We start from the raw sequence: 23,556 nt of genomic DNA, 5'->3' as shown, positions 1-23,556 counted from the left end.
CCATGCCAGTAGAAGATTAGATGCCGGGACTTCACCCCACCCTTGAAGAATGAGTGGCCGGAGAAGTGATGATTGGCGTGCTTAAAACCCAATCATAAACGGAGGAGGGGGGGATGGTCTAGCGGGGGCGCGTTAATGGGTACCTCGGCCAGTCCCAGACACATCCGGGTCTTCGACAGCCCATTAAGTGTCGGGGGTCAAAAAATCGCTTCAGGCTGCAACTTTACCTTAGAGACGTTTTGGTCCCCAGGCAGCCGCCGTACCCCAGTCTCTCCAAACCGGGATTCCCCTTTGGCCAGCTCTCATTCTTTCAATTCTAAAGATGGAGACTGGCGAACGGCGCTGGGGTCTGAGGTGGGCGGTGTTTCGTCGCGACAGAATCTAGGAAATTTCACGATAGAACTAGCTTTAGGCGTTTGGGCCTTGCCGTCTTTTTGGGGTGTGGCCTGTCTCCGTCTGCCAAAGGCTTTGAGCTTCCTGGTGTTCATCGTACCTCCGCTTGGTGCTGTCGTGACTAAACCACGACAGCAGGGGAAAAAAAAAAGGCAGCTAGCCAAGTTGCTGAGGAATTACGGTGTGCAGAGCCCTCGCAGCTCCTTCTCTTGGGAACTCCTGGTCTGGTTAGGTTCTCAGCGAGGAAACAGCCTCCCACCCCGCCCGATTCCACCTAATCAACTCAAGGGCCAGCTCCTCTTGCTGGCCTCCCTGCTTCCACGGAGCAGTTAGGCCCTCCTAAACTCAGCGTTTCTGGAGCATCTTGAGGATGGGGATCAAGTAAGAGAGTCCGGGTGTTGGGGTTATGATAGTAGCCAACGTTTTCGGAGACTGTGTCAGGCTCTGTGCTAAGAACTTTACATGAAGTATTTATTCCTCATGACTGTGAGGTAGGTACTGTTATCCCTACTTTACAGATGAGGAAAATTAGGATCAGAAAATTTGTCCAGTTACACATTAAGTGGTAGAGCTGAAATTGAAGCTGAAATTTGAACCCAGGTAGATGAGGAAACTAAGGCTCAGAGAGGCTAAGTAACTTGCCAAAGGTCAGACCGCTAGTTAGTGACTAAACAGTGGTTTAAACTCAGAAACAACTGGTTCCACAGGCATTTTGTTGTTGTTTTTTTCTCACTCTGTCTCCCAGGCTGGAGTGCAGTGGTACAATCTCAGTTCCTGCAACCTCCGCATCCCAGGTTCAAACGATCCTCCTGCCTCAGCCTCCCGAGTAGCTGGGATTACAGGCGCGCGGCTAATTTTTGTGTTCTTAGTAAAGACGGGGTTTCGCCTTGTTGGGCAGCTGGTCTCGAACTCCTGACCCCAGGTGATCCTCCTGTTTCAGCCTCCCAAAGTGCTGGGATTACAGGTGTGTGAGCCACCACACCAGTCTCCACAGGTATTTGAACATGTTTTTCAAATTATTTAAAAGTCATGCTGTGCAATGGAAATGAAACTATAATGGAGAACATGACAAAGCCATAGGTAGATCCTACACAAACACATGCCCCCATTTTTTTTTTCTTTTTTTCTTTTTTTCTTTTTCTTTTTTTTTTTTTTAAGACAGTCTCCCTCTGTCATCCAGGCTGGAGTGCAGTGTCGCGATTGCAGCTCCCTGCAATCTCCACCACCCAGGCTCAAGCCATCTTTCCACCTCACCCTCCCAAGTAGCTGGCATTACCGGCGCGCGTGACCAAGCCCGACTGATTTTTGTATTTTTAGTAAAGACAGAGTTTCACTATGTTCCCCATGCTGGTCTCAAACTCCTGGCCTCAAGTGATCCACTCGCCTTGGCCTCCCAAAGTGCTGGGATTACAGGTGTGAACAACTGCGCCCACCACAGCCCCCACATTATTTATTTACTTTTTAAATTAGAGATGAGGTCTTGCTATGTTACCCAGGCTGCTCTGAAACTCCTGGGCTCAAGAGATCCTCCCGGCCTGGCGCGGTAGCTCACGCCTGTAATCCCAGCATTTTGGGAGGCCGAGGCGGGCAGATCACGAGGTCAGGAGATCCAGACCACCCTGGCTAACACGGTGAAACCCCGTCTCTACTAAAAATACAAAAAAATAACCAGTCGTGGTGGCGAGCGCCTGTAGTCCCAGCTACTTAGGAGGGTGACACAGGAGAATGGCGTGAACCCGGGAGGTGGAGCTTGCAGTGAGCCGAGATCCCGCCACTGCATTCCAGCCTGGGTGACAGGGGGAGACTGTTTCAAACAAAAAAAAGGTCCTCCCACTTCAGCCTCCCAGATAGCTGGGACTACAGATGTACATCGCTGCAAGCAGCGTTCAACTCTTTTTTTTTTTTTTTTTTTTTCTAGAGACAGAGTCTCCCTCTATTGCCCAGGCTGCAGTGCAGTGGCGCTCTCTCTGCTCACCACAACCTCCACCTCCTGGGTTCAAGCAATTCTGCCTCAGCCTCCTGAGTAGCTGGGATTACAGTCACCCACCACCACACCCAGCTAAATTTTGTATTTTTAGTGGAGATGTTGGCCAGGCTGATCTCAAACTCCTGACCTCAAGTGATCTACCCGCCTTGGCCTCCCAAAGTGCTGGGATTTACAGTTGTGAGCCACCAGACCTGGCCTAATTCTTATTTTAAATAGATTAAAACTTGTTTTTATGCTAGTATGGTATCCAGGTAAGAACATGGGCTCTAGAGTCAGACTGCCTGAGTTTGGATCTTGGCTTTCCCTCTCACCAGTTGTGTGATTTGGCTGAAAATTACTTACCTCTATTCTGTATCCCCTAGTTTCCCTATCTATAAAATGGGAATAAGAGTACCCAGTTCACCAGCTAATTATGAGAATTATAAAATAATACCTTCAAAATGCTCAGAGCACTGCCAAGAATATAGTTAAAGCATTCAACATAATATATAGTAACTATTTTGAGAACTTTCCTTGCTTTTTCAACAATTTCACTCTCCTACCTCTAAATTCAGCTTCTGTTGGTATTCTACCCATGATACCGATCTTCTGTACTAACTACAATATTTTAATGCTTTCAGACTCCTTTCAGTCATTGAACACACATGATAGAGCACTTATTAGGTTATCAGGCACTCATCCATGTGCTCGGGATATAGCAGTGAATTAGACAAAGTCATTGCCCTCATTGAAGGTGCATTCGTCTTTCCCTAACCTACTTCTTTGTCCATTATCAGTCCAGTGCATTATTTGCTATCTGAAATGCCATCCTTCAAGGGCTTCAAGGAGATAGGAAAAACATGGTGGTATATACCAGCCCGAGGAAGATAAAAGTAGGCCGAGAAAATACTTCTCAACAAGACGAAAATTAGGCCATGGAGGGGGACTGTCAATCTGGAATGATCGAGCTTTAAGGAAGACAAGTACGTGAGGTCAGTACTGTAGTGGACATGACCTGTGCCCAATGCAGGCTCTACTTGTTTGTTCCCTTTTTGAAGCTATGGATTATATAGTTAATCTTTAAATGACCCCCAGTTTGCAGATGAGGAAAAACTGAGGCACAGCAGTAAAGTAACTTGTATGACATCATAAAATTATTAAGTGGCAGACACAATATTTTCCTCAATTTTTAAAAAAAATTATGGAGACAGATGGGGTTTTATCATTATTTAGCCCAGGCTGATCTCGACTTCCTGAAGTCAAGCAATCTGCCTGCCTCAGCCTCCCCAAGCATTGGATTACAATTGCTAGCATTACAAGCGTGAGCCCTCACATGCAGCCGATTTTTTTCTTTTTTTTTTTTTTTGAGATGGAGTCTCCTGTTGCCCTGGCTGGAGTGTAGTGGAGCGATCTCAGCTCACTGCAAACTCCACCTTCCAAATTCAAGCAATTCTCATGCCTCAACCTCCTGAGTAGCTGGGATTACAGGCCCCCACCACCACGCCCAGCTAATTTTTTGTTTATTTTTTTATTTTTTTGAGATGGAGTCTCATTCTGTCACCCAGGCTGGAGTGCAATGGCATGGTCTCAGCATAGTCTTGGCTCACTGCAACCTCTGCCTCCTGGGTTCAAGCGATTCTCCTGCCTCAGCACCCTAAGTAGCTGGGATTACAGGCGCATGCTACCACACCTGGCTAATCTTTGTATTTTTAGTAGAGTTGGGGTTTCACTATGTTGGCCAGGCTGGTCTCGAACTCCTGGCCTCAATCCACCCTCCTCGGCCTCCCAAAGTGCTGGGATTACAGGAATGAGCCACTGTGCCCGGCCCCAGCCAACGTTTTTTTTTTTTTTTTTTTTTAGACGGAGTCTCACTCTGTTGCCCAAGTTGGAGTGCAGTGGCGCAATCTCGGCTCACTGCAACCTCTGCCTCTGGGGTTCAAGTGATTCTCCTGCCTCAGCCTCCTAATTAGCTGGGACTACAGGCAGGTGCCACCACGCCCGGCTAATTTGTGTGTGTGTGTGTGTGTGTGTTTGTTAGGAGAGACGGGGTTTCACTGTGTTAGCCGGGATGGTCTTGATCTCCTGACCTCGTGATCCGCCCACCTCAGCCTCCCAAAGTGCTGGGATTACCGGCGTGAGCCACCGTGCCTGGCCCGAATTTTTCATACTTGAGCCTATACACTCTAAAGCCTGGGAAGAGAAATTGGGCCAGGTAACTTGGGCATATCCTTCCTCTCATACAGCTCCCTAGGCCATAGGACAGACAGATATGTCAGATATCATGTTGAATACTTTCCTATTAAAATTCCCAGATTTTTATTTATTTATTTATTTATTTTTCTGAGTCAGGGTCTCGCTCTGTTGCCCAGGCTAGAGTGCAGTAGCATGATCTTGGCTCATGGCAACCTACACCTCCTGGATTCAAGCAAGCCTCAGCCTCCTGAGTAGCTGGGATTACAGGCATGAGCCACCACGCCCGGCTAATTTTTGTATTTTTAGTAGAGACGGGGTTTTGCCACGTTGGCCAGGCTGGTCTCAAACTCCTGGCCTGAAGTGATCTGCCCAGCCTAGATATTCTTATGGTTAAGGAATTCTGTAGTTCTCCCATCTGACTGCAAGTCTCTAGAAGGAGGCCCAAAAGTGAGAAGCATAAGCTAGGAGAGAGAGTTCATTATTGTTACTGTTTGTGAACAAAGGTGCCCTCCAGACCAGTAAGACTGTATGCTCCATTAGGGTAGGGACTGAGCCCTGAAATTCTCTCTATAGTTCGGTACAGTGCTGAGCACACTACACTCAACAGAAACTTCATTTTAAAATGATTTTAAAAGGCCAAGTCCTCCCTTGAAAAGGTCTTTGGGGGATGAAACAGGGAGAGGTTTATTCTGGGGACTGCGGTCTGATGAGAAACTGGGGTGGCATGAGAGTTTCCCTCTGAAGAAAGCATCTCCTAGTAAGACAAATGGAATTTCCTAAGCCCCTTGGTTCCCTTCTTTGTAGCTCCTCTAGGACACTGAAAAAGCATCCTAACATGCTCAAGACAGGATAGAAAACGATCCTCTGGCTTGAAAGACTCAGCATCCAGTAGTACCTCACTCTCCATCCAGTGATCTCCACCCCCCAGAAATGTGCTTTCCTAAGTTATTTCCTCCATTGATACACCTACTCTCCTTCCCCAAGGCATTTGTTTTGTTGGCTGATTCCCTTTGGTAATTGGTTTGCCGCTCTGTTAGGAGTCATTTCCTGTGTTTATTTCATTATAGGAGAAAAAAAGAGAGAGCTCTTAAGTGGACCAAAGGGATAAGGAAAGTGATGCATGTTTTCCTGATGTCCACATGCAGCAAGTCCCTTAATCTTTGCCCCTGCCTTCCTGGTGCTGTTGCCAGGCTGAGACCCTGGTTGGAGGAATAGTGCCTGCAGCTAGAGCAACTAAGGCAGCCTAGGATGACTGCCAGGATGCATGAGGGCTGCCAACACCAACTGCTGGGGAGATGATTGTCATCCCTGTGGAGGTATGGAGAAGGTTGGTGGGGGAAGGTGGAAGAGAGGAAATAAGGCAGAGATGAGCTCAGGGCCCCCAGAGAATGGAGCCTTTGTGTGGGGTACAGATGAGGGACAAGGGGGTGATTGTGTGGGAGGGCCGGAAGTGCCACACAGACTGGCACCACCATAGCCAGCACCAGATTCACCCTTCTCCTGCTCTGAGAACTCCCTGTGCCTCAAGGAGCCAGTCTCAGACATGGTCAGGGGAAGCAGGGTATGCCTGAACACTATAAAGGATGGGAAGGTGGAAAAGCAGATGTATAGCCGGGGGAAAATGAAAGATATCTCCGTATTACCCCAGACCCAGGGAACAGGAGGCCGAAGGAAAAAGACAGAAGCAGCTTTTACTATATTTACATCCAACAAAACTTCGCAGGGAACAATGCTTATTGCACAGGTCAGGACCTGGGTGGGTGAGGCATTCCCCAAGGTGGGATGGGCAAGAAAAATTAGGACTGGAGGGGGTACCAGTTCTTCCTAAGGGGAGCTTGAGATGCCTCTAGCTCCCAATGCCTGACTTTGGAGGAACTACAAACCACCGAACCATGGTGCCCTATTTCCCTTCCCTTTCTCACTCTCCATAAGAACCTCATAAGCAAGGGGGCTGTGGCTCCAGAATAAATAACTTAAAATAAAATACAAACACTTTAGGTAGAAAGGCATGGAGAGCCTTGGGCTCCTTCAGCAACATCAGGGAAGAGGGACCATTATTGGTGGAGAATGACATCCCTACCTCCCATTCAGGGCAAAGGCTCAGTAGCTCTGCATCTTTCCCGTTGTTTTTTAAAACAAAAACTTCTAAAATGACCAGGGCAATGCAGATCTGTGGGTACCCTGGAGGGGAGTTCCTGGTATAGGACAAGGGAAGAACAGAGCTGTACCAACTCCCCCCAGATCTCCCCTGACATCAGCACGAACAAACTGGGTAGGTTGGAGATGGGGGAATCAGGACTTTTGGTAACAGTGGATCCCTCTTCCTGCTGTCCTCGCTTGGAGCCTTTGGGCATGCTTCCCAGCCTGTTCCCAACTCCATGAAGGGAACATGGAAGCAGGTTAACTCTAGAATCCCTTCTCTCTCAGTTCCCCACCCCAGGCTGGAGAGGGAAGCTTAAGAGTCTCTAGCATTCTGGAGGTGCTCCAAAACATTTTCGGCAGTCAATGGCCTTGGGAGTGGGCATCTGTGCCCGCCGCTGCCTCAGCTCCTCTTTGCCCATGCTGCTGGCCAGCTTGTTAAAGGCAGACTTGTACTTCTTATCGAAGGCCACTAGGGAAGAAGATGGAAGTCAATACATTAGGACCCCAGCCTCCCACACCTGGCCCCAGATCCCTAAACTCCTCAGCCCCTTGCCTGCTCCCTCACCTATGTCCACGTGGTCCTTGCCCAGAGCAGCCATTGTCAGGAATAAGATCTCACGGTAGATTCCCCTTTAGTGGAGGCAGAAGTGTATGAGTGAGAGAAAAGGGGTGTGGAGCCCCGGACAGGTCAGGGACCACCCAGATGGTAGCACTATACCTCTGCAGGTGCAGGCCAGTGGGTGGGGGCCCTAGAGTTTCCAGCAGGAGCCCCACAGCCTTGTGCACTTCATTGAGTCCAACATGGCGCAGCACCGACTCCAACAGTGCCAAACTAAGGGATGCAGGTACTGGGCCTGGCCATACCACCCGCTGGGGGATCTGGCCTGGATGAAAGGAAAGAAGGCCACCAGGATCACTGAGCCCTCTGGGTATAGGACCCACCCTCCCCACCCAGGCCAAATACCAGACTCACTGTGGACCCTCCAGAGCACATAGAGAGGTGGGCAGCTATTAGGGTCAGGGGTCAGTACATCCCACAGCAGCCGTACCTGAACAGAGGCTGGATCAGGGGTCAGCCAAGGAGATGGGGCCTGGGGAAGCCGAGATAGGGGAGACAGTTAGGCTCAAAGAATGGGAGGCAGAGGACAAGAAATGGACAGGTGATGCCAAAGAGACAGAGGGCCATTACAGGACACAGCCAAAGAGAAGAGGGAAAGGAATTCTCATCCCCCACAAGAATGTAAGCTCTTGAGAGCAGGGACTATTTTGTAATCTGCTACATACCTAGTGCCTAAAACCGTGCCTGGAACATAAAAAGCACTTAATACTGGCAGAATGAATAGAAAAATATGAATGAATCATTTTTTTTAGGTACCAGGCTCTACACAAGGTTCTCCACACACCAGCCCAGTGAGATGGGTGCTTTTGGCATCCATTTTACAGATGACCAAACTGAGGCTCAGAATGGTAAAGTGAAAGGGCCAGGATCCAAACTAGGTGCAGCAGACTCCAAAGTCTATGCTCTTTTTTTTTTTTTTTTTTTTTTTTTTGGAGACGGAGTCTCGTTCTGTCGCCCAGGCTGGAGTGCAGTACAATCTCAGCTCCCTGCAAGCTCCGTCTCCCGGATTCATGCCATTCTCCTGCCTCAGCCTCCCAAGTAGCTGGGACCACAGGCGCCACCACCATGCCTGGCTAATGTTTTTTTTGTGTTTTTAATAGAGACAGAGTTTCACTGTGTTAGCCAGGATGGTCTCAATCTCCTGACCTCGTGATCTGCCTGTCTCGGCCTCCCAAAGTGCTGGGATTACAGGCATGAGCCACTGAGCCCGGCCAGTCTATGCTCTGTGTACAGTGCCAAGGACACAGCAGACAAATGGCTGAGAGATGAAGAGGGAGGCACTTAGGAAACGGGCCACATGGGGGCACTGACCTGGGGGTGTGAAGGCCCATCACAGGAGGCCAGCACCAGGCCTGGTAGAATACTGGGCAGGCGTAGCCGTTGGAAATACCACAAAAGGTTCCAGAAGATGATGGGGTGGGCAGAGGGCAATTCAGGCAACGCCAGCACCTCACTGCCCTCGTTCTCTACCAGTGACTCCAGCTCCTTACGCAGCACCAGGGGGCTCAGGTATGCCCATGCCCCACTCTCAACCCGCCGGGAGGGTCCCTATCAGGCACAAAGGGGGAGGGCAGTAGAGGGCATGTACATCCCCAGAGCCTTGCCTCCCACTAAGCCACCACATCCAACAGCTTCTGGGATGCCTCTTGCCCTCAAGGGCAAGAGATGTGCCCATCTCTTTCTGGCACCCCACAGGCCAACAATCCCATTCCTCATGCCCCTTTGGCCCAGTTCTTACCCCCATGTGCCCGTTGCAGAGCTGGGGCTCATCCAGAGCAAGGCAGAGCCTGCGGTCACTGAGCACAGGCCCAGGACCCCCAGGGACAGGAGCATCTTTGCTGCCACTGGCATCAGCAGACTTGGGGCTGGGGACACTGCAGGGGGACAGCAGCAGGGGTCAGCTCTTGGACCTTCACCTCCCTATCCCACCCACAGCACTTGCCCTGCCTTGGGCACCTGGGCCGGGAATCAAGGGTCTGGACACTGAGCAGGGGCACAAAGGGGCAGGCGCAGAAGGGGCAGGTTGTATTGAGGTTAGAGTCATCAGGTGCCCAGCCAGCCATGATTTCCTCATCGTACACCAGCGAATCACAGGCACGGCACAGGGAGCAGCTGGACAGCAGAATCTGTGGGCAGGGAGAGCCGGGAAGTAGGCCCTGTCTGGCCACCAGCACTCTGGAGCCCATGCCCCTTCCCTAGCCCCTCCCACCTCCTCCCCATCTCCTGCCTTTGACAGGGTGACTGTGTGCTATGTGTGTTCAAGCACATCTGTGTGGGAGGGGTTATCCTCACTTCCAGGGAAGGTGACTGGAAGGATCCAGGGGTGTCACTGAGGCGCTCTGAGGAATGGCGAAGACTCAGGTTACTGAGAGAAGATTCTGAGAGGTCCCACTCACTGCCCAGAGAGGCTGAACTCTGCCATGACATGAGAAACCGTGGTCAGCCAACCCCATGCTCTTCCACCCAGGAAGAGGAGGTGTTTCAAGCACCCCTCAGAGCCCCTTTTAGGGCATTCTTCCAGTCATAGCCCCTCCCCAAGGCGTCTGAACCCTCCTTCGCTGGCTACCTCGGAGGCAGTGGATCCAGGACGCTCCCGGGGGCGCAGAAGACTGTCCATTGGGCTGCGGCGGGCTGGGGGAGGCAGGTCAGGAGGCAGCTCAGGTGGGGGAATGCGGGAAGTGGGGGGGTGGCGGGAAGGAGTGAGCAGCTGTTGGAGGCGGGCACCCAGCCCTCGTCGGGGGGTGCCTGCCTCATCCTGTCGCCCACCAGCCTTGGGTCCCCGCCCACTTAGCCCTTCCAGGGCCTCAGTAGACTGGGCACTCAGGGCTGAGCCTGAGCCCCCTGGGCTGCCTCCAGGGACCGGCTCCTCCCCCGTCAGGCTCAGGTCTGAGAGACTTCCATCGTGCCAGGGCACAGGTGATCCCCGGGGTTCCAGGACCCCCAAGGCCTCTATCACTGCAGCACAGAAAAGAATAAGGGAAGATGTACCCCAGCCTCTGCACCACCTTCCCCTTTCCTGAGTAAACACAATTCCTGGCTGCACAAACTCTGGTACCACAACCCCCACCATGATGATATTCTGGGCAGGATTCCCTGAGAATCTACAGCACCCACCACAGAGGGCCACCCTCCACTATGTTTCTGGTCTTCCAAACCTCACTAGCAAGTGGTTAGGAAAGCTGACTAGGGAAGTGGGAGGAGCCAGACAAGGGCACTCACTGTGGGCCACACCAGCCTCCACAGTGGGCTGTGCCCCTCGGGCACTGCCCAGGCTACCACTCTTCACCAGGCGTCCAGGGGGTGAGGCCGGGTCTCTCAGACTTCGCCCAGCCCAAGTAGTCTGGCGCTGAAGGGGGCGAGTAGGGGAAGGGCGCTCCAAATAGGGCTCTAAAAGACAAGAAGGGGTTTAGAGGCAGCCAGCTAGGAACCCAGTCCCCTGTTCCAAAATAGAGCTCCTTAGATGGACCTGGGTTTGCAGGGTTCCTCCCAGGCAAAGCTTTATCCCTTTCGTGTTTGTTTTGTTTTGTTTTTTGAGATGGAGTCTTGCTCTGTAGCCAGGTGGAGTGCAGTGGCGCCATCTCAGCTCACTGCAACCTCTGCCTCCCGGGTTCAAGTGATTCTCCTGCCTCAGCCTCCCAAGTAGCTGGGACTACAGGTGCATGCCACCACACCCAGCTAATTTTTTTATCCCTTTTGTTACCAGGCAATTGTAATTTATCAATCACCAGAAACCTAATACCAACCATTAGACCAGCCCCAGCTCTCTATGCCTTTCCCTGCCTGAGCCCAGTTACTCCATCCCCAAGCCTGTCTCACCAGGCCCTACCCACCTGCCTGGGAGCTGCCTGCCTCTTGAGGTGCTGACACCTGCTGCTGCTGCTGCTGCTGCTGCTGTTGCTGTTGCTGCTGCTGCTGCTGCTGTCGCCGTTCTCTCAAGGGCTGGCGGAACTGAGCAGCCCCCAGGACGACATTCCGGAGCTTGGCCCAGCGCAGACGCCCGCCTGGCGTGCCAGACGGCCACTTGCTTTCCAGCACAGCCTACCAAGCACAGTACCCATCAGGATGGCCTACTTTGACACCCTAACCCTGCCTCATACCCACTCCCCGTCCTGGAGCCCCAGGGACCGCCCTTCCCCTGCAGACATCCTGCCTAGGACCGTCCGGCCAATGGCTTAGCCAGGAACAAGAGCCCAGAAGAGACAGTAGGCAGCAGCTGCCTCCCAAGGGGCTTAGAAGAAGCCAGAGGCAATGGAGAAAATTTGTATCCAGACCTTGCTGTTTAGAAATATAAAATTTATGGCTCTGAAGAAATCATTTCATTTACTTGGTCATTAGTTTCCTCATCTAAAAAACATCATGGCTAAGGGCCTGAATTCAGGAGATACGGATATGCCTCTGCCCATATTCCTTTTTCTTTTTTTTGAGACAGAGTCTCACACTGTCGTCCAGGCTGGAGTGCAGTGGCGCAATCTCGGCTCACTGCAACTTCAGCCTCCTGGGTTCAAGTGATTCTCCTGTCTCAGCCTCCCAAGTAGCTGGGACTACAGGAACCCACCACCACACCCAGCTAATTTTTGTATTTTTAAGAGAGACAGGGTTTCACCATGTTGGCCAGGCTGGTCTCGAACTCCTGATCTCAGGTGACCTACCTGCCTCAGCCTCCTAAAGTGCTGGGATTACAGGCATGAGCCACCACACCCAGCCCTGTGCCCATATTCTAACTCCTTAACTTCTTTGCTGCAGGACCTTGGACAAGTTACTAACTCTCTACAACCTCATCTCCACGTCTATAAGATGGGGATAATGATCATCCCACCTCATAGGGCTGTAGTGAAGATAAAATGATGTAAAAGGTGTGATGTGTATGGACCTATGCCTGGCTTAGCGGCTAATGCTATTAGTTGTAGGCAGAGCTGTCATGAGTGGGAATCAAAGCTGAGAAACGGTAGGTGCTAAGGCACCACAGGAGTGCAATGTGGATGGCAGTGGTTCCAGGACCTAGGCAAACAGTACCAGCCCAATCTCCAAGGAGCAAGGGGAGCAGCAGCAGTCTCCCTAAACACACCTGGCACAGCTGCCATCCCACCCGTCACCCCAAAGTAGGTACCTTATTGTAGTAGCCATAGGTGATGGTGTTGGGCACAATGCCTGCCTGCCGCATCTCCAGCATGACCCGCACAGACAGCACAGGCTGCCCATAGTGTGAGCAGAGCTGCATCAGTACCCGGTAACACACCTGGGCCAGGAGAGGCACAGGACAATGGGAGACTCACTCCCAACCAAAACCAAAGTCTCAGCAAGCACCCTCTTCCAGCCTCCCCAATTCTCACAGACATCACTGGCCCCTGGCGCATCCTGGGGCTACCTGAGAGCCACCCACCCTTTCTGCTGACACTGCCACCCTACAGTCTCCACTGCTATACCCTGAACATGCTTATTCACTCGATGAATGTTTACAGATAATCTGCCCAGCTCTGGGGATCTGCAACTTCTTTCCTTAGTCTCCAAGTTTCCCTCTCACAGCCCTCTCCAGCTGCACAAGGCTCACTGGGCCTGGGTGTGAGCATGGCCACATAGATTGCCTACCTCATCAGGGAGCACCACCTTGCCGCTCTCCATTTGGCGCAGCACATGGTAGGCCGTATGCAGTGCCTGTACCCGGGAGGGTGCCGACCGCACGTAGGCAGGCAGACACAGGAACCACAGCCCATAGCAGTGCCCCAGCAGGCACCGGGCCCACAGCTCAGGCACAGCTGCTGACTTCTGTGCCATCCGCTGTGCAACCTTCATCTCCTAGGTAGGACAGGGAACACATCAGGGTGAGTACAAGTCTTATTTATTTATTTATTTATTTAAGACGGTCTCGCTCTGTCACCCAGGCTGGAGTGCAGTGGCACAATCTTGGCTCACTGCAGACTCGGCCTCCTGGGCTCAAGTGATTGTCCCACCTCAGCCTCCCAAGTAGCTGGGATTACAGGCATGCACCACCATGCCCGGCTGATTGTTTTGTACTTTTTGTAGAGACAAGGTTTGCCATGTGGCCTAGACTAGTCCCAAACTCCTGGGCGCAAGTGATCTGCCTGCCTCAGCCTCCCAAAACGCTGGGATTAAAGGCGTGAGCCACCAGGACAGACCCTAAAGTGGTGTGGGGAGAAGTATCACCTTCTCTGAGGAAGGATCTGTGCTCTAAGGAGGAGGAGGGATGCTGTATTCCATAGGCTGCAGCCCTGCCTGGAGCCCCGTGCAGAGAGGCTGGCCCTTAAGCATGGACAGGTGCCCTAGAAGACATGGCCCGTCCCTGGATTCCCAGAGTGCTCAGAAGATGAAGGTGATGATGATGATAATGACAGTGATAATAGCAACTAATGTTTATACAGGCTTGCTTATGTGCCAAGCACATTTAAACTTCTAACAACCTCATGGGTTAGGTACTATTGTTATCCCCATTTTGTAGATGAGGAAACTGAAGCAGCAGCCACCCTCAGCCTGATCCAGGTCCCTCAGTGCGGTCCACCCACTACTTACCTGTTTGGTACGGCGAGGAGCAGGACTGCTGGGGGCGCTACGTGAAGGGCCTGGCACAGGCAGGGCCCCAGGCTGCTCTTGAAGAGACTCAAACAGCTCAGCCCGTAGCTCTGGGAACCCATCGTAGCTGGAGGGGCAGAGAGAAGCAACATCAGGGCAGTCAGTACAGGGTCAAGCAAGTTGGATTGGACCACGTGAGGGGCCAAGAGACTCTCACCAGTACTGGGGAGTGGATTCACTGCCCTCTGGTACGGGAGGCTCCTCGGGAGGTGTGATAAAGACGGTGAGCTCACTTCCTGACAGCTCCTCTAGCTCCACTAAGGGTGTCGGCTCAGGCTTCTCCTGATCTGGGTGGACCTGGAGAAGGATTTTGAGACAGCAAGTGTTGAGATGGTGGGCACAGAACAGAGCCAGGGTGTCCAGACGATGGCATCTCCCAGGAAAGCTCATCCACAGGGAAAGAGACACAGCCTGGGAAGATGGAGTCAGGAACCGGAGGACAGTAAGTTACATGTATGGGGCCAGCTGTGTATGGCTGCACAGGTTGTGCACTGTATAACTCCAGGAGTGCCATCCCAGTCACAGTTAAGATATAGAGTTGTGTTTAAAATGTCCCTGGGGGCCAGACACAGTGGCTCACGCCTGTAATCCCAGCACTTTGGGAGGCCGAGGTGGGCAGATTACTTGAGGCCAGGAGTTTGAGACCAGCCTGGTCAACATGGTGAAACCCTGTCTCTACTAAAAATAAGAAAATTAGCTGGGCATAGTGGCGCGCACCTGTAATCCCAGCTACTTGGGAGACTGAGGCAGGAGAATCACTTGAACCTGGGAGGTGGAGGCTGCAGTGAGCCACTGCACTCCAGCCTGGGAGACAGAGCAAAACTCTATCTCAAAAAAATTTTTAAAAATTTTTAAAAAATTAAAAAAAATTAAAATAAATAAACAAACAAAACAAAATGGCCCTGGGGTCTACAGCCATACCACCCTGAATATTCCTGATCCCGTCTAAAATGGCCTTGGGGCAACAGAGACAATGAGGGAGAGAGCAAAGGCCAATGAGCACACAGAGAAGGGACGATACCTTGTCAACACAAGAGTCGAAGAATTCGAGGGCAGCATGGCGAGCAGAGCCGAAAGAGCACTCCTCAATGAACTGTGAGAACATCTGTGTATGCAGCAGCTGAGAGTAAAGTTTGTGGCTGGAGCGTTCCCGAGATTTGAGGAAGCCTGAGGGGGATGAGAATGGGGCAGAGGAGGGGTGTGACCAGGGCTCTCCACCACAGCCATAGCTTTTTTGAATCTCTTCTTGGCTCCCTGCCCACTCAGGCCCAAAGCCATCATCTCTTGGACCCTCTGGCACAACTACCCTAATAGCAAGTTGAGCGGCTGAGCACCCCCAGCACAATGGCCCTAGAGAATCCCTCCCTTTGTCTGCCTGTACCCACTGCCTCAGGCTGGGGGGTCTCCAAGGGCAGGGTCCCTGCACAAAGCTTTGCCCATGGGGTCTGCTCACTACAGGGATTATTTTGTCTACCCCAAGCCCGGGGCTCTAGAAGGCAGGACCACAGCTGGTTTCATCTTTGTACCCTGATTCCCCCCAAGACCAGAAGAGTGAATGGCTCAAAGCAGGTGCCCATAAAAACATTTGCCTAGTGAAGGAATGAACAACGCAGTGGCTCCCAGTCCCCTCTGCCTTTCTGACAGAGCCCAGCCCCTCGCCACCTCCTCCCGTGATACCATCTCCAAGCAGAGACAGGCCCTCGGTACCCTGTAGGAAGAAAAGGTTGTCAACATCACGAGCTCCCTCGGAGGGGGCCTGGGTGAGTGGGCGCAGGAAGACCCGGTAGCCCTTGAGCAGACAGGCCATGAAGCGGAGGAAGGCTCCTTGGACTTCGCGTTCCAGCCGGGCCCTGCGGCCACACACTGCCTCGTAGTCTGTCAGTAGGAACTCCAGGGATGCCTCCTCCTCAGGTCCAGTGTATGCTGGGGGCCAGGGCAGCCTGAGAGTCAGGGCTGGCTCCCATAGCGTTAGCCTCAAGTCTGCTCTCACGCCTCCATCTCCACCTCCAGCCTCTGACAGAACTTGCACCAGTAGCAACGAAGCATTACCTTCAACTAACAGGTTCAAGCTCAACATTTCCCACATGTTCAGGAATACTGTCTGCCCTTCCTTCTAGCTTCAGTTGGAATTGGAATCTCCCTCAGTTCTACCAAATGCAATCCTAACTCCGCTCACCTCCTCAAGAAATGTCTAGCTCCCCACAGATCTCTGCAAACTGGAGGTTTGAGGCCAATGACAGTTCCCAGCCTCCCTCCCGACCCAGGCTTCTCACTCTGGTCCAGCTGCTGGTACAGGTTTGTCAGTGTGGCCAGCAGAACCTTGTAGGGTCTGCGGGGCAGGGTCCGAGGGGAGAGGAGCTTCTTTTCCTCAGTCCTGTGAGAGACGCATAAGGGGAAGGAGGAGTGGCGAGGCTCTGGGATAGGGTGACAGGGCTCCTTGCCAGCCTCCCTCACTTTGTGCCTGAAGCTCTTTTTGAGCCCGTAGCACTTCACACACTAGCCCATTCCTGCCCACCACCCTGCAGTCCCCAAATGAGACCCAGCCTCTTACTGGAAGAGTGTGTTGGTATCAAGGTCGACACAGATGACATCAGCAGGCGGGTCATGCAGATCAAAGTAGCTGGAGTGGATACCCACAATGAAGGGCACTGGGGCACTCAGCACATCTGCCAGCACCAGCGGGCACAGAGGAATGTAGGGGCACTGCCAGTGCAGTGGGAAGATCATCTGAAGCACCAGGCAGTGAGAACCAGTGAGCAGGGGGTTGAGGCAGCAGTGGGGGGCACAGGAGAGAGAGAGAGAGGGCATTGGCCTTGGGGAGTTGGTGCCTGTTGAGAGAGGCTGTTGGAAGTAGGCACTAGAGAAGAGCTCCTGATGGAAGCTATGTGTCCCTGCAGGCTGTGCCCAGGGAAAGGAAAGGTAGGAAAAGGGAACAGTCCAGGCAGGGATAGGGGCACCAGAAAGAAGCATGGTTCTGGGGAAGATGGGCCAGGCGGGGCGGCACTCACCGAGACGAGGGCCTCGCAGACGCTGGTGAGCAGGTCTGGCCGCAGCGAGTGGACCAGCAGCTTGTGCTCTGTGAGCACAGCCAGCAGCAGTGTGATAGCCAGCTCAGGGCCCAGGCTCTGCAGCAGCTGCAGGAAGCTGGCACCACTGCAGGCAATGCCGAGGTGGGGAAGGGGTCACCAGGAGACCCTGGGGACCCTTCCCCAGATGCCAGGTACAGCCACTACCTGGACCCAGCCTGCATAAACCTCAATAGCTGCACCCACCTGCCCAGCACCTACCATGTCCTTGGTCATTAAAGCTCCCTTCCCCATAATCTGAGCACATACCTGAGGGGCAGGGGCGAGGATACAGGCTGACAGAGGAGCAAGTTGTCATAGGGAGACATCTGGGAGGGAAGAAGAGCCACGGCTCAGGGTAATGAGGCCAACTCCCCTCCTTCCATCAGCCCGGCCCCAGCCTCAGCTCTCACCTGCACTAGGATGCGGGGTCTCTGTGGGGAAGGGAAGGGCACGTTGTGAATGAAGTGGGAGATGTGCCTGGGGAACAGAGAAACAGGTCAGAGCATACTCCCCAGTCCATCCCTGTCCTCCCTCCACATTTTCTCAGCTTTTTCACCAGTTCTCAAGAACCTTATTCCTTCCTGAACCCCACTTTGAGACCTGTTATCAGCCAACAGAGCCTCCATTACGCATATAATTTGCGCAGATCAGAAAAGAAATCCTCCCTGGGCATACACAGCCCCTTGCCAGGACCTAACTAGCAAGTTTAGACTGGATTTCAGGCCCTGCTCCCCTCCTCAGCCTGTGGCGTTTTTACAGTGGATAAACTGTACAACCACACACTGCAGCCCTGTCCCTTACCCTGTGCCCAGCCCTCCCCCCCGCACATCTGAATCTCTCCCATCTCTCCTGGCCCCCTTATCCTTTCCTAACTCCTTCCCAATGGCAGAGGAGCCATGCTCACGCTTCCAAGGGCAGGCGGTGGGGGCCTGAGACGGAGTAGCGGTAAAGGAAGGTGAGGAAGGCGCGGAAGGCAGGGAAGGCAGGCCAGCGGGACAGCACGGCGATGGCGCGTCGGCTGCGCACAGCTCTGCCCCCCAGTGCCCGACCCCGCTCCACCGCGCTCAGCAGGCCCAGTGCCCGTGCCTGTCGCTCTGACAGCCTGGCCCTTGGGAACGCCTCGTAGAACTGCAGGGCGGCACCATACACCTGGCAGGGGGCAGAGAGGTGGTCAGGCAGGCCCTGCGTAGCCCGGACCCCTTGCCACACTCCACACACCCACCTTATCACCAGCTGCACCCGTGAGCACAAAGGTGGAGAAGACGGGCACGGGGTACTTGGTCTGGGCAGGCCAGCACTCGATAGTAGCCCCCATGGGCAGGCAGAAGACGGGCACTGACTCGGGCAGCGGGAACGCCTCATTGTCCTCCTCCGGGTAGCGGCCCAGCAGCTCTGCACCCCCAGCAAAGTTGGGGGTACCCAAAAGGAGCAGGGTCCATCAGACTCCAAGGGAAAGGAACCAGGGAATCCCAGAGAAGGCCCGAGTAGCAAAGAAGTAAATTCCAGGGACAATTAAGGTGCCTGCCAAGAGGCACCAGGGCAAAGGGATGTAGGGTCACAGGATTGGAGGGATAAAGGGGCCACTCACCTGCCTCGTACACCAGCGTGTTGGCCTTCGCCAGGCCCACCTTATAGCACAGGTACACTGCTGGGCCCCACTACCCCAGAAATGGCAAGAGACAAGCAGATACATAGCTAACAAAGATTTCTGGGGTCCATTTTCTTTCTACCACCCCTAAATGTTCTTTTGTCTTTAAAGCTCCCATTAATGCCAGTGCCCGAAGACCAGAGTTACCCCTCTGGACTCACCCCTGTGGTCAGAGCCTTGGTCCTGGGATGCCCTTTGTTCCCAGTGTCCACACCCACTCTCTTACACCAAGAAGAACCAGGTGTCAGCTCTTGACCCCACTCACCATGCCAGGGTTGAGGTTGCGGGGCAGCCGGCAGTAAGTATGGGGAGTGCCCTCGCCCTTACTGGGCAGTACCAGGCAGAGGTCAGTGATGCCCAGGGCATGCAGCCCTGCCCCCTCTGCTGCCCGCCGGTAAGTGAGGTAGGTGCGGGGGTGCCCAGGGCCTGGAGGGGCCAGGTTTGCTGAGTGGCTGTAGGGTGTCGTGTCAAGCACTTGGAAGCCGGGCTTGGGACGTTCCTTCCCCTCATACAACACCCTTAGCACAGAAAGCAAAGAGAGATGTTGGGAGGTCAGGGTAGAGGACAAAGACCCAATCCTGCCAGATCTGCCTACCTAACCCCTTGAACCTGCCTTGCACCCGCAGCCTTGTCAAACTCTAACACCAGGGCCCACCTCTTCTTGCTGAACTCTGCCCTCCAGAATCCTGTGCCCTTTCTTTGGCCTTTGGCCTTATTCTGTGGTCAGCAACAATCTTGCATGACTTCTATGGCTCTCATACTCATTAATAAACACTAAGAGTCAGCTGGGCACGGTGGCTCATGCCTATAATCCCAGCACTTTGGGAGGCTGAGGCAGGTGGATCACCTGAGGTCAGGGGTTCAGGACCAGCCTGGCCAACATGGTCAAACCCCATCTCTACGAAAAATACAAAAATTAGCTGGGTGTGGTGGCACATGCCTATAGTCCCAGCTACTCGGGAGGCTGAGGCAGGAGAATTGCCTGAACCCAGGAGGCAAAGATTGCAGTGAGCCAAGATAGCGCCACTGCACTCCTGCCTGGGTGATGGAGCGAGACTTTATCTAAAAAAAAAAAAAAAAAAAAAATAGTAATACAAGCTACCACTGACTGACTCTGTTAAGTCTGTCATATGGGTTATCTCATTTAATCTCGACCATCCTATAAGGGTGAATGACTTTCCCCATTTGATAGATGAGGAAAACAGGCCCAGAGGGGCTCAAAAACCTGCCTAAGCTCTCAGAGCTAGCAAGGAGCCGCACTAGCACATGAATTCGCATCTGTGAGGACTAAGTACGTACAACTTCAGTCCTTCCTCCCTGGCCTCTGGCCCACCTGGCTTCCATCCCCATTGCCCTTCCCTTGTTCCATAGTCCTACCTCTCCCTATCTCACTGGAGTCCCTCCCAGCCTCCCCTGGTGCCAGCATGGGTAGGGGCACACACCCCAGCTCAACGAGGGGGGGCTTGTCACGGCCCCTGCGGTAGCAGATGACGGGTTGAGTTCCACCCAGAAGCCCAGCACTGAGTTCCAAGGGGTGGCCCCCAGCGGAAGCCTGGATGCATGTGTAGCCCTGGGGCACTTCCTCGCCCAGTGCCCTAGCGATGACTGCCACATCTGTGATGGGCTCAGCTGGCCGGGGAGGGCGCAGGGGCCCACTGGGTTCAGGAACCCACGTTTCCTCAGGGATGGGTGCTCCGTTCCCTGCAAGCCCAGCTACCACGAAGTAATCCACCAGCCGGGGGGGCCGCTCCTCCGCCATGGCCCCCCCCTCACTCACTGCATCTGGAATGGTCAAATGGGAGAGCGATGAAGTGAGGAAGGTGGGGGATGCCATGGCAACCAGGGTTCCCTCTTGCTGCCCTCCTCTTCCTAGTCCTTCCAAAGAAAGGCAGGATAAGGGGTCGGCCAATCCTGAACTCTCCCCGCTATGACATCACTGCCCACAACAGCTTCTTAAAGAGACCAAATCCCTCCCACTTAATGGTCCTGGCACTCCCCTCAAAGAACCTAAACTCCACCACACACAGCTAACCTGAGCTATGACATCATATTGTCCATGTGTCCCTTTTAAAGGCTTGCCAGTTACAATATCACAGAGATCACAATCTTTTTTGTAATAGCCTTCCATGACATCATTCCTGCTGGCCATGACATCATACCAGCCTTACAGTCTTTTTAAGGGTTTCTGACCTTCCTACTCTAGTTATGACACCATAAGAACCATGTGATCCTGCCAATGTTCTTAAAGAGCCCACTCCTAGGTTTTAAAGAGGACCCCACAGGTTTCTGAGAAAGCCCACAAAACCCAAGCTTAAGAGTCTTTTCAACGAACCCAAGTGTCCTTTCTCCTAGCTTAACTCTACCAATCTGGCCCAAAAACCAGTGTTCTCACACCTCCAGGATCTTTAGGTAGCTCGTTAGATACAAAGTGGTTGTGGGAGACAAGTCCCGGCCATCCCACACCCTCCACCATGGAGCCCAGAGACAGAAACAGGCCCACAATAGCCTAGTTCTCACCTGCCTCCATGGCCCAACCCTGGGGAGTAGGAGCCCCAAGGGTCCTGAGGCGCCCCAGGGTGCAGAAGCTGGGAAAAAGCCTGGTGGGTAGCTTGCAGCAGGGGCCCGGAAGCGTGGGGGGTGCTTCAGAGGGGAAGGGAGGTTACTTCCTGAAACAGTGGAGGGGAAGCTGCAACTCAGAGGAAGTCAGCCTATGAGTGTGTGTGGTAGTGGTGGCGGTGGCGGTGGTGGGATTACCATTGAAGGTGCCAGCACAGCATCACGCCAAGTTGGAACCTCAGACTATAGGACCCTGAGCAAGGCAGAGAAGGCTCATAATGGTTCCAGGATGTGCAGTCCTACTAACCTCCCACTGTTCCCCAGAGAACAGGGAATAAAGAATCTCACAGAGCCAGGCTGGCTGTCATCTTCACCTGGCCTCTGGGCACACACACACACATACACACACCAACCCCAGCTAAATTTAGACTCCACTTCTGGGAGGTATAGCCAGGAGTCAGCGTCAGCCTCTTGATTTAACTCTGGGGCACAGACCTGTCCCTCATCCACTGAGGGCGAATGGGAGCCCTATGCCCAAGGCAGCAGGCAGAGGCTATTAGGTGGGACCTTCTGAGGGGCAAGCGGGTGGCACCCATCCGCAGGACCTGGGCACCGGGGCCTCCCCTCACCAAGCCAGGGAAGAGTACTGCAGAAAACAGCTCTTTCTCCCTGGGGAAGGCAACGGGCACAGGGCCCACTCCGGGTCCTCACGCTCGCGTGCTGGGTGACGGGAAGTTCGGGTTGGGGCAGAGGGCGCGCCGAGGGGGAGGTGGCTATGGAAGGAGCAGGAGGGCAGAGAAGCCTGCGCGCCGGCGGCCGAGGACGTGACGGCAGCAGCGCCGGCCGCCGCGTGACCTAAGCGGGAGGGAGGGCGGCTCCGGCTCCGGCACCCATGGGAGCAGGAGGGGTGCAGGAGGCCGGGCACGGCGAGCTAACTGCGGGCGGTGCCCTCCCCTCCACTTTCACTTCCCCAGGAGAGAGGAACCGGAACCAGATGTGCAGCGCTGGACAGCAGCTGGGGGCCATCCCCCACCCCGCCTGCCGCCCGCGCTCCCTCCTGCCCGTCCCCGCCTGCCGCCCCGCCCGGTCCAGCCCCTACCTGCCTGTCCCGCGCTTCCCGGCCGGCCGGCCCGCTGGCGGGTGGCTCGGAGGGCGAGCTGGCGGGCCGGCGGGCGGCGGGGCTACCCGGCCCCGGACATGGCGCACCCGACTTGGGCGCCGCTCCCGCCCGGGCAGTGAGTGAAGGAAGAAGAGGCGGCCGAGGACAGCAGGGCGCGGGGCGCCCTGGAAGGAGATCCGGGCGGTCCCTGCGTCCCCGCCGCGCTGCGCCACGCGGGGACTGTGCTGCCGCGCTCCTCGCTCGGGCGGCTCAGTCCTCCCAGCTCCCGCGGCGCCGGGGACCCAGCGTTCCTCCGCGCGCCCCGCTTTCTCTACTCCCCCCCACCCCCGCTCCGGGCCGCGGGCGCCGCCGCTACCCCCACCCCTCCTCCTCGGCCGGCGGCCGTGACCCTGGCAAGCGTCTGCCCAGCGCCCAGCCGCCTGCAGCCCGACCCCTGGCGGCTGGGAGGGCCCCCTGCACCCAGGTAGCTTCCCACCATCCAGCCCGTGCCGCAGGACACTGACCCCAGGCGCCCCTGAGGTCCGCAGCGCGCTCCCTTCCCGCCTGGGTCCTGCAGTCAGATGCATGATGTGGGCGTAGGTGAAGCCCCGAAGGCCTAGTCTACAGGGACCCAGGTGGCTCCCCCTACTTCCAGGTTTGGGGCACAGGGCATTCCCTTCGGGCCAGAACCAGAAGCTCTCAGTTCTCTTTCCTGAAAATGACAAGAGCTTTGGAAAGAGGAAGAGGAGAGGCCAGGACTGCAGGGTGTGGAATAGAGGAGTGGAGGTGGGGGTAAGATAACTGGGGGGCACTACTCTTCTCACTATGCTGGTTGTGGGAGTGAGGAGTGCGGAGGCCCAGAGGGCTGGTCCAAGGGCTAGCAACCCAATCCAGAAAGAGAAAACCTTCAGAACATACATGGCAACGAAGAATCTGTTTAATTAAAACTAAAATGAATGAGTCGTGAAGAGTGGAGAGGGTGAAGTGAATTCCTGCAGTGAGGGAGGGAGGAGGAAGGCTTCCCTGAGACCCAGGAGCACTTTAGACCTGTGGGCTCAGCCAGCAATCACCTCCTCACTCCCTCACTGCCAGGCCTGGGGTTGAGGAAGAGGAATAATTTGACCAGTCAAAGCCCCCATCTGATGCTGCAGCAGGGCCCTGGACAGACAGGAGGGCACATGAAGTGATCTCCCCTACATGTAGGCGAAGCCTACGTCCATGCTAGGTACAAATTCCGAGGCTGTCGGGCCCTTCCACAAAGCACAGTGGTGCTAAGAAGATGCAAAA

The 23,556-nt window shown here is 54.3% G+C and overlaps 1 protein-coding gene and 1 long non-coding RNA gene across 7 annotated transcripts; one reads left to right on the top strand and one right to left on the bottom strand.

Moving 5' to 3' along the window:
• Positions 1 to 50: 50 nt before the first annotated feature.
• Positions 51 to 7,027, top strand: LOC103223945 (uncharacterized). Of its 2 annotated transcripts, none has more exons than XR_005240316.2 (4): positions 51 to 354; positions 1,139 to 1,387; positions 2,312 to 3,351; positions 5,620 to 7,027. It is a non-coding gene; the product is annotated as an uncharacterized lncRNA (long non-coding RNA). The 2 variants fall into 2 exon arrangements; XR_005240318.2 differs by having other exon boundaries at positions 53 to 354; positions 3,157 to 3,351.
• DENND4B (DENN domain containing 4B) lies at positions 6,224 to 22,693 on the bottom strand. 5 transcript variants are annotated; one of them, XM_007977039.3, is made up of 29 exons: positions 22,270 to 22,367; positions 21,132 to 21,280; positions 20,057 to 20,396; positions 18,880 to 19,132; positions 18,555 to 18,624; positions 18,189 to 18,358; positions 17,871 to 18,115; positions 17,377 to 17,443; positions 17,234 to 17,292; positions 16,907 to 17,051; positions 16,450 to 16,625; positions 16,172 to 16,272; positions 15,606 to 15,821; positions 14,920 to 15,065; positions 14,056 to 14,195; positions 13,839 to 13,965; positions 12,900 to 13,106; positions 12,421 to 12,549; positions 11,144 to 11,351; positions 10,533 to 10,700; positions 9,880 to 10,268; positions 9,606 to 9,728; positions 9,270 to 9,439; positions 9,052 to 9,187; positions 8,625 to 8,861; positions 7,668 to 7,785; positions 7,413 to 7,578; positions 7,260 to 7,324; positions 6,224 to 7,163 (listed from the first exon to the last, which is right to left on the bottom strand). In XM_007977039.3, exons 2-29 carry the CDS (start codon positions 21,139 to 21,141, stop codon positions 7,018 to 7,020), a joined length of 4,527 nt encoding a protein of 1,508 aa, XP_007975230.1. In that variant the 5' UTR covers positions 21,142 to 21,280; positions 22,270 to 22,367; the 3' UTR covers positions 6,224 to 7,017. The 5 variants fall into 5 exon arrangements, 4 of the variants coding, with proteins under 4 accessions (XP_007975230.1, XP_007975232.1, XP_007975231.1 ...); XM_007977041.3 differs by lacking the exon at positions 21,132 to 21,280 and having other exon boundaries at positions 22,274 to 22,693; XM_007977040.3 differs by lacking the exon at positions 21,132 to 21,280 and having other exon boundaries at positions 22,270 to 22,378.
• Positions 22,694 to 23,556: the final 863 nt, after the last annotated feature.

Source organism: Chlorocebus sabaeus, chromosome 20 (assembly GCF_047675955.1).
Source record: "Chlorocebus sabaeus isolate Y175 chromosome 20, mChlSab1.0.hap1, whole genome shotgun sequence".
Taxonomy (NCBI): domain Eukaryota; kingdom Metazoa; phylum Chordata; class Mammalia; order Primates; family Cercopithecidae; genus Chlorocebus; species Chlorocebus sabaeus.
Note: the sequence above shows the minus strand (reverse complement) of the source record. Positions and strands in the feature narration are given on the sequence as shown.

Excerpts from the sequence above, each read along its gene's own strand:
- DENND4B (XM_007977039.3), bottom strand. Across the intron at positions 13,107-13,838 it reads CTCCTCGCCGTACCAAACAG|GAGATGAAGGTTGCACAGCG; the intron begins GTAAGTAGTGGG and ends TGTCCTACCTAG. Across the intron at positions 11,352-12,420 it reads CCTATGGCTACTACAATAAG|GCTGTGCTGGAAAGCAAGTG; the intron begins GTACCTACTTTG and ends TGTGCTTGGTAG.